The sequence below is a fragment of the Quercus suber genome, unplaced genomic scaffold, assembly GCF_002906115.3.
Source record: "Quercus suber isolate HL8 unplaced genomic scaffold, Cork oak 2.0 scaffold_201, whole genome shotgun sequence".
Classification (NCBI taxonomy): domain Eukaryota; kingdom Viridiplantae; phylum Streptophyta; class Magnoliopsida; order Fagales; family Fagaceae; genus Quercus; species Quercus suber.
In genome coordinates, this window is record NW_027069659.1 from 1,135,427 (window position 1) to 1,145,399 (window position 9,973).

Below are 9,973 nucleotides of genomic sequence, written 5' to 3' on the forward strand. Positions count from 1 at the left end.
GAGGATTCCCTGAAATTCGTTCCACTTTCTCCATTCTCTATTAACTCCACACATTCCCATAATGATAGTGAATCCGAGCAAATAGACCCACTCCTAACTCTCTATAAAAGGATCAAGTCACATTTAACCAAGGCAAGTTCAATTATTCACCGTTTCTCATCCTTGTGTTTTAGAGAGAAAACTGACTTAACAGTCAAAGGGTCCTTAGTTGGTTCACACTAGTTACCCCTGACAATCCTTTCTTTTTCTTCAAGTCACCAAGCCATCACCGTAGCTCGAAGCATTTTAGCCTACTGATTTTCGTGCATCATCATATCACAATCTAGTTTAAACTTTAAATTAGTATCTACATAGAGATTCTTTGTGTCTAGAACCATTAATTACTTTTGAAGTTGCAAGTTGGCATTATTTGTGTGTTCAATAACCTGAGTTTTTTTTTTTTTTTTTTTTTTTTGGGGACCTAATAACCTGATATTAAAATTCAGAATTAGCCCATATATATATATATATATATATATATATATTTTTTGTATATAAATAGTAGTTTTGTAGTAGTTTTTGACATACCTTAGCAAGTGAGACAGATAGTCCTTTTTATAGGTGACTTAGGTAGTTGTTTGGACATAATTGTAGATGATTATTACCCTGAGTATAACAGTCATTGTATTGATGGGAGTTTAAGGGCAATGAGTAATGGTAGTCTTTTAATGCATTGAATGTACTTGAATAGTTACATCTTTTGCTTTGATGGATTTTGATGATGCAAGGTCGTCCATTAAGGTGGATGACCTTAATGGTTTTTCTAGACTCATCATTTGCCCCCCATTCAGATTTCTTTGTCTTTCCATTAATTTATTCTTCAAGGTTGGTGCTTTATCTTTAACGACTTCATAGTGTCTGCCTTTTCAAGGATCTTATGGACATTTGGAGGATCATTACTTAATCTTGTGAGCAAGCTATTTTTTTTTTTTTTTTGAACGACCATTCTGGATGCCCTCTACTGAAAATGTGAGTATTTTTGAGTGCCTATTGCTTTAAGTGGATTTTTTTAGTGAGGATTAGTGGGCTCTTTAAACAACAATCACTTGGATCGATTTCAGACGAGGTTTAGTGGCCTCTTTAAACAACAATCACTGGGATTGATTTTGGATGAGGTTTAGTGGCCTCTTTGGATGACGATCACTTGGATCAGATTTTTTTTGGACGGTTACTTCTTGAGTAGATTGAGGATCACATGGATCATTTTTTGAAAGGTTACTTCTTGAGTAGACCGACGATCTCTTAGATCGGTTTTTGGACTGTTACTTCTTGAGTGGACTAACAATCCAATGGATCAGTTTTAGGCCATTGCTTTTAATGGGCCATTTTGGGCCTTTTCCTTGAATGGGCTTTATGGGCTTTTACATGATTTATATTCCTGTTGGGAGAATTTTTATCATTATGCTTGTTGTATGATTTATATTCCCATTTGGGTATTTGTGTCATTTTGCTCATCGTATTATTTATGATGTATAACAAAAAATCACATCTATGGTTCGTCTAGACGGGTCGTCCAGAGAGTTGCAGTTAGCCAAACATCAGGCCATCTTCAATTCGTCCAAATATCTCGTCCTTGGGATGTTGGGCAATTGATCACTCCAGGGAATCAAATCGAGAGAATCGTCCATGCACAAGGTGCATGGACAACCACACAACGACACAACAAAGAGTCGTCCATGCGCAAAGCGCATGGACGACTGCGCAAACACTTGGCGAACTTCGTAGCGGTTCATCAACCCGGGTTCATCGCCGCCAATCCCTCCAATGCATGTAACTTCCAACGACGGTTATAATTTTTTGTAGCGGTTGAGGAGGTTATGTCCGAATTCCAAGATTCTGGGGGAAGTTATTAAACTGGTAACCGCCCTAGAGTACCCTATATAAGGCCCGGTCTTCACCATGCAAAGGTATGAATTTCCTGAGATTTTACATTGAGTAAAGTTAGAACTCCATTAGAAGAGAAACTAACTTCATCATCGGAGGGTGTTTGGCCGGCTCACCCCGGTCACCCTTTGACTGCTTTCTCTCTTTGTAGGCCTCCGCTAGCGCTGTAGTCCACCGAAGCCGAAGTGTTCAACTAACTGATCCCATACATCATCAGTTGGCGTCGTCTGTGGGGAAGAAACTTTCGTGAAACGATTTGCGATTTGCTTTTCCTGGGACAAAAGTCGGATGGTTCGGACCAGATCGAAGGCTACTAGCCCAGGCCATCAAGGGAGTAGGGATGCTTCTAGCCATCCCCATCGAAATCACCAATCAGCGCCTGTCACGCAGTCGCCTTCCATCCAACACATACAATCCATGGCGGGCACGATGGCGGAATTAACCTGCCAAAACCAAGAGTTGACTAGGGAGATAGAAAGGCAGCGACGAGAAGGGCAAGCTGAGAGACAATCCTAGAGTCGAGGAGATGGAGGAAATGCTGAGCCCGAGATCCAATCAAGAGGCACCACTTCGCGAAGGGTGCCACATCTGGAGAAGGAAATGGATCAGATGAGGAAGGTTATGGATGAGATGAAGGAGAACATGAGAAGGGCAAATCCTTCCCTGGACGACGCCCTGGACAAGGGGGCAACTGATGTATAACAAAAAATCACATCTATGGTTCGTCCAGACGGGTCGTCCAGAGAGTTGCAGTTAGCCAAACATCAGGCCATCTTCAATTCGTCCAAATATCTCGTCCTTGGGATGTTAGGCAATTGATCACTCCAGGGAATCAAATCGAGAGAATCGTCCATGCACAAGGTGCATGGACGACCACACAACGACACAACAAAGAGTCGTCCATGCGCAGAGCGCATGGACGACTACGCAAACACTTGGTGAACTTCGTAGCGGTTCATCAACCCGCGTTCATCGCCGCCAATCCCTCCAATGCATGTAACTTCCAACGGCGGTTATAATTTTTTGTAGCCGTTGAGGAGGTTATGTCCGAATTCCAAGATTCTGGGGGAAGTTATTAAACTGGTAACCGCCCTAGAGTACCCTATATAAGGCCCGGTCTTCACCATGCAAAGGTATGAATTTCCTGAGATTTTACATTGAGTAAAGTTGGAACTCCATTAGAAGAGAAACTAACTTCATCATCGGAGGGTGTTTGGCTGGCTCACCCCGGTCACCCTTTGACTGCTTTCTCTCTTTGTAGGCCTCCGCTAGCGCTGTAGTCCACCGAAGCCGAAGTGTTCAACTAACTGATCCCATACATCATCAATTTATATTCCCACTTAGGAAATTTTTATCATTTTGCTCGCTGTATGATTTATATTCCCGCTTGGAGAATTTGTATCATTTTGCTCGTCGTATGATTTATATTCCTGCTTGGAGAATTTGTATCATTTTGCTCATTGTATGATTTATGTTCCCTCTTGGGGAATTCATATAATTTTGCTCATTGTATGATTTATATTCCCACTTAGGGAGTTTGTATCATTTTGCTCATCATATGATTTATATTCTCACTTGGAGAATTTGTATGATTTGTTTCTAGAAAGATTCCTTACGCTATGTTGTTTTGGACCTTCTTGAGGCCATTTTGTTATCTGCATTAAGTAGTACACATGCTTGCCAAAATTTGGTTAAATAAGAATTTTTGAACAATTCATACATGAATAATTAGTTACCAATGGTCTAGTTGGGCATTTTTCTTACTTTCTTGTAATCCTAGAGTTTTACCTTTTTTGTAATTCATCTAGTAGTACATACATTTTTGCATGAAACCTTATTAGGTGTAAATTTCATAGACGAATATATATATATATATATATAAAAAGGAAAAAAAAAAGAAAAAAGAAAAAAATGTATTACCTTAAATGACAACATTATTTTTTCACATACCTCGATCTTTTTATTGCTCAGATCTTTTTTTTTTTTTTTTTTAAGCTGGCAAGCTCTTCTCTTTTTATGATTTTTTAAGCTTAGCATGATATTTCATGTTTAAGGCCTAGATCTCTTTAGCTTTAATTTTTTGAAGGCTGCATAAAAACTAGGCCACATTTTTGCCCTTGTTCAAACATAAAAGGTGCAGTTCTCATTTTTCACATTTTTGATGTGAATGCTCTAAGCACGATAAGTTAAGCCCAAAATTGATTCCGTGCGTGTTCTTAGGCTATAGCCTATAGTAGCCATTCCAATGGATAACATTGTCTGGATCCAAAATTTACAATTCGCGGCATGTAGTTTTTCACGAGTCCACCTTTCCATTTGAAGCCACAAAATCTACTTCATCCACCTTAGACGCTTATTAATAGTGCGTTAATCTACCTATCCCATTGCCAGGTCAGCTCTCCTTCCTTCCTTCTAGGGATGGCCATAACCATTAGGTAATGAATATCCAACTTTACCCGATCCAAATATTCTGGTTAATAACCAGCTCTTAATAGGTAAAAGGAAATTAGGTAGGGTTTGGATATTACCCAAAATTTTCAGGTAGGGTTTGGATATTAGTCATTTACCCATTATTACCCATTTAACTAATTAAACTAACCCAAACCCTACTTAACCAAATTATTATGGGTAAACCCCAACCCACCCAATAATCAAAACTACCAAATTGCCCCTAGAACTTGAAAATGATCAAAATACTCTTAAAATCCTCTAAAATTGCCGAAATGCAACCTAAACCTATAAAACGATTGAAATACCCCCAAAACCTAAAAATTAGCAAAATACCCCCTAAATCTAAAAAATGACCAAAAGACCTCCAAAATTAAAAAATGACCAAAATACCCCCCAAAACTAAAAATTACCAAAATAAATTCTAAACCTAAAAATGTCCAAAATACCCCCAGAACATAGGAAATTACCGAAATACTCCTAANTATATATATATATTATATATAAAAAAGGAAAAAAAAAAAAAAAAATGTATTACTAATGACTTTTTTTTTTTTTTTTTTTTTTGATTCGTCTCTCTCTCTGTTTGTTGTGTATGTGTTTGTGAAAATGCCACTGAGAATGATTTGAATTTGATACGGTTTTTCACAAGCAAGGATCAATGCTTGAAACTTAAGAAGGGTGGTTTCTTTGAAGCTTTTTATCCCACTTGTCCAAGGTCTCTCTCTATGTTTATTTTGATAAACTTCAGGTTGTGGTGGTATGGTTGTGAACTGGTGGTAGTGGTTGGTTGGTGTTGATGATGTCAGCGATCTGTGGTGGTAGCAGTGTGGCTGGTTGCGGTGATTGGTCAACACAAACGTTGCCAACGAAGGTACGATTGTGACTTGTGGGATGTCTTCCTAGGTGGTTTGTTTATTTTAATTTATTTATGTTGTTTGTTTTAGGTAACAATTAATAAAGGCATAAAATTAGAATTTAATTAATTAGAGGGATATGTGGCAAACTTTTATTGGTGGAGTATAAAATGGAGCAGACAAAATACAACAGAAAATTTGGACTCATATAATACACCTTGGTTATTATTATAAAAGACAAACCTTGTGCTTTATTTTATACAATTCAATACTACGTCTTTCCGCCTTTAATAATTACAATGCTACAAGCAAAGTACACATGAATTAAATCAAAAAAAAAAAAAAATCCGAGAAGGAAATATAGAAACTACTTACCTTTGTTTAGGATACCAAATTATCAATGAAGCAAGAACTGGTTGCTCTCCGCTGCGTATACCTCCATTCGGAAGGCTGAGCAACTGAGCAAGGACAGTCAATTTGGTGAATGAGAATAAAGGTGTAGGGCAGATTATATTGATCTTTTCTCTCCGCTTTTTTGCTTTTAAAAGTGAAGGAAATAAAGAGCCCAATTGAAAAGGCTATAACATCCACAAGGCTCGACCTTGCTGTAAGGTATTTCATATCACTTTTGGTAGAAGACACTTCCGTTATATCAAGACTCATTTTTCCCTTTGTCCACCACTCACTTAAAAATAAAGACTCCTTCTCGCCACAACGTTGCAAGTTGTTTTTCTACTCGCTAATGCGAATCAGACTTTAAGGTGAAATGTTGGTACTGCCTGACACACTTTTTTTGTCCTTTTTTAAAAAAAAAAAATTATTTTTGTGGGGGAGTAGTAAAAGTAAAACCAAGCTGAGGATGAAATCTCAAAAGGTAAAACAAAAACTATATGGTAAAGAGTAGGAAGTATATATTTTTTCTCTGTTTTTAGAAATGTAGTAACGTAAGAGCATCCGTAGCAGATGTTCTAAAAATTATGTCATTTTACCACACCAAAGGCTTACTTTATTATTTTACCACATCATTTTACAACATCCCATTTATCAGATGTTTTATAATTCAATTCTATACATTAAAATAATACTTACTACACATTAAAATAATATTTATTACAACTCATCAACACAATCTACACATTAAAAGAAAAAAAATTTTGCCACATGCATTCCGTACCGTGGCAAATTTGCCACGGTACTGTTCAATGTTGCAAAAAAAATAATATATGCCACATCTACTAAATAGGCTAAAATTGGGTTTGGTGTGGGATATGTGCCAAATATTTAACATTTGGCACATATCCCACATCTAGTGTGGATGCTCTAAGACCAAACTGAGGAAAACAATAACTCACAACAAAAACTAAGATGAAAAGTTGGAAGTACTAAGTATATGACTTTTTTTTTTTTTTAAATGTAAAACCAAATTGAGGAAACCCATAATGAAGACTAAGATGATTTTTTTTTTTTAAATGTAAAATCAAATTGAGAGAACGACAACTTGCAACGAAAATTAAGATAAAACTTTTTTTATTTTTTAATATAATAAGATGAAAGTAAATATCTATCTTTTAATCCAAAAAAAAAAAAAAAAAAAAATTCCTCCAACCGAACGGACCTAAAAGTGAAGGAAATAAAGAGCCCAATTGAAAAGGCTATAACATCCACAAGGCTGAAAAGGCTATAACATCCACAAGGCTCGACCTTGCTGTAAGGTATTTCATATCACTTTTGGTAGAAGACACTTCCGTTATATCAAGACTCATTTTTCCCTTTGTCCACCACTCACTTAAAAATAAAGACTCCTTCTCGCCACAACGTTGCAAGTTGTTTTTCTACTCGCTAATGTGAATCAGACTTTAAGGTGAAATGTTGGGACTGCCTGACACACTTTTTTTTTGTCCTTTTTAAAAAAAAAAAATTTATTTTTGTGGGGGAGTAGTAAAAGTAAAACCAAGCTGAGGATGAAATCTCAAAAGGTAAAACAAAAACTATATGGTAAAGAGTAGGAAGTATATATTTTTTCTGTGTTTTTAGAAATGTAGTAACGTAAGACCAAACTGAGGAAAACAATAACTCACAACAAAAACTAAGATGAAAAGTTGGAAGTACTGAGTATATGACTTTTTTTTTTTTTTTTTAAATGTAAAACCAAATTGAGGAAACTCATAATGAAGACTAAGATGATTTTTTTTTTTTAAATGTAAAATCAAATTGAGAGAACGACAACTTGCAACGAAAATTAAGATAAAACTTTTTTTATTTTTTAATATAATAAGATGAAAGTAAATATCTATCTTTTAATCAGGGAAAAAAAAAAAAAACTATGAACTAAGTATCTGACCTGACTTTTATTTTTTATTTTTTTGGTTTTTTTTTTAAGTAAAGAAAAATAAAATGAGAGGAAGACACAGCACACAGACTGCAGCAAAAGTTTGAATAAAATGATGTTGAATTTGTATTAATTTCTGACCCTCTGCTTAATCTGCAAAACAAAGATTACTCACACAGGTCAAAGGAATTAATGCAGCACTGATCTCCACATGCGAATGAAAATGGACAGTCACACGCTCAAAACGATAAACCGATTATGATCTGAATTGAAGCAGATCTGACTGTGTGTATCCCCGTACAGAAAAACGGGGGAAATAAAATTAACACCAACAATCACTCAACAAAATTAAAATTCTATTAGGATTTGGTGTACAACTTATAATTACACTATCCATTCAAATAGTATCAATATAGATTTTGTTTTTTTTTTGTTTTTTTTTGTTTTTTTTTTGTCAAATAAAAACAATAGGAAGTAAACAATCACAATCCTATTAATCCTCTATTAAAAAGAACATGGATAAAAAAAAATAAATAAATAAAAAACAGGAAAGGCACTACAACCTTAACACCTACTAGGACAGCCCGCCAGAGAATGCCTAAGCTTCAGGTAATATTTCCAACACCACAAATACACGTTTGGTAAGAACTCTATTTTCTGTCTCTCCCTTTTTTTTTTTTTTTTTTGAGAAACGTCTCTCCCTCTTCTTTATTATATATTGTATATCACTCACAAATAAAATGCATTACTTTAGAAGAATTAGGGGCGTTTGTTAACAATATTCTAGTAACGTTTTTTTGTATTTTTTGAAAATACGTGTAGACAAAAAAGTATGTAAAAATATGTGTAATGTTGTTTAAAAACTGAAAAATGTTGCTTAACTATCATATAGCCTCTAAGGGGCCATTTAATATGGTAGTTTAAGCAACATTTTTCAGTTTTTAAACAACATTACACACATGTTGTTTACATGTACCAAACGGGTCCTTAATCTCTTAGCAAGAAATCAAAAAAGGAACAACTAACCAAGATGGCCAAGGTAAACACTAAACACACATTTTGCTTGTTTTCATATTTTATATATAAGGTTGTATTCAAATTAAATTTGATGTACATTTAAGCAATGTTACATCAAGGAAGAGATCTTCACCCAAACCATGCATAAAGAGGTAGAATTATTTGGAATATAAAGATTCCAGCTATAGAATTTCTCAATTCTGACACAAGATACTTATTAGATCTAGTGCCATTCTGCTCCTTTTGTAGGGTTTATGTTTCATCTCAACTTCACTTTAGAGGTTAAAAAGAAAAAAAACTGAAAAACTAAAAAACAAATCTTTATGCAAGAAACTTAAAACATCATCCATCAATCTTCAAATCATCCCATTTAAATAAATTAAATAAATAAGGGAAAACAGACACCTACTGTCCCTGTCCAAACGGACCAAACCCAAGACCATAACTATAAAAAAACCCACCACCACCATTGTTACCACCCTGCAAATTGCTGGGATGAACAAAACCATTCCCCAATCCAACATCTCCCAACCTCAAATCCACTGATGGCACCACTACAGGACTCTTACTCATACTCTTATTCATCCTCATCTCATTCACTCTATCCACCACTTTCTTCCTCACCTCTTGCAAAGCCCACTTATACTGATGCATCTCCTCTAACCCCATGTTCTCATCCAATGCCTCATCCCACCACAACCCTCCTCCTCTTTCCTTCACCTTCTTCTCGATCTCTCCCAAATGCCGCTTCTCCTTTTCCAACACCTTCTCAGCCTCAGCATATTGCCTGTTGAACTCGTTCACATCCACTGGTAACGAATCTCCAAACCCGCTATTATCATTATAGTTGTTGTTGTTGTTGTTGTTGTTATTTTCTGAGAGATAGCGGTTGACGACAGTGTCAACATCTGGGTGGCCAAAACAGTACGTCTTCCCTTTCCCTTTCTCTTTGTCTTTCTCTTTCTCAGTTATAACCATTACAGCAACTTCAGCACCACACAACACACAAAGCTCGCTGGCTTTCTTGAACAACCCTGCACGTCGCTTTGAGAAAGTGACCTGTCTTTTTGTGCCTTCTAGTTGCTTCACCTCGATCTTTTGCCTGCCTTGGGTTTTCTTTGTCTTCTTCGGTATAACCATGTCCATGGTTGCCGTGCTGACTCTCTTAACGCGTAGAAAAAAAGAAGAAGAAGAAAAGGGTTAGAGGATTGAGACAGCGTTTAGAGAGAGCTCCTAGGGTGAATCATGAATGTACGTGTATATATATATATATATAGAGAGAGAGTATTTATATATGGACATCCCTTAATTAAGGGTTAAATAACTTGGACTTTTCTTTAGAGAGATTCTTAAGTGATTCTTCTTTATATTTGTCATTAAGTTTTGCCTAACACCATAA

At 35.9% G+C, this 9,973-nt stretch overlaps 1 protein-coding gene across 1 annotated transcript; it reads right to left on the bottom strand.

Annotated features, from left to right (window-relative positions):
• Positions 1-8,979: 8,979 nt before the first annotated feature.
• On the bottom strand, positions 8,980-9,720 carry LOC112028595 (agamous-like MADS-box protein AGL61). Its single transcript, XM_065779191.1, has one exon. The coding sequence runs from the start codon at positions 9,718-9,720 to the stop codon at positions 8,980-8,982; it is 741 nt and encodes a 246-aa protein (XP_065635263.1).
• Between the last annotated feature and the right edge of the window lie 253 nt (positions 9,721-9,973).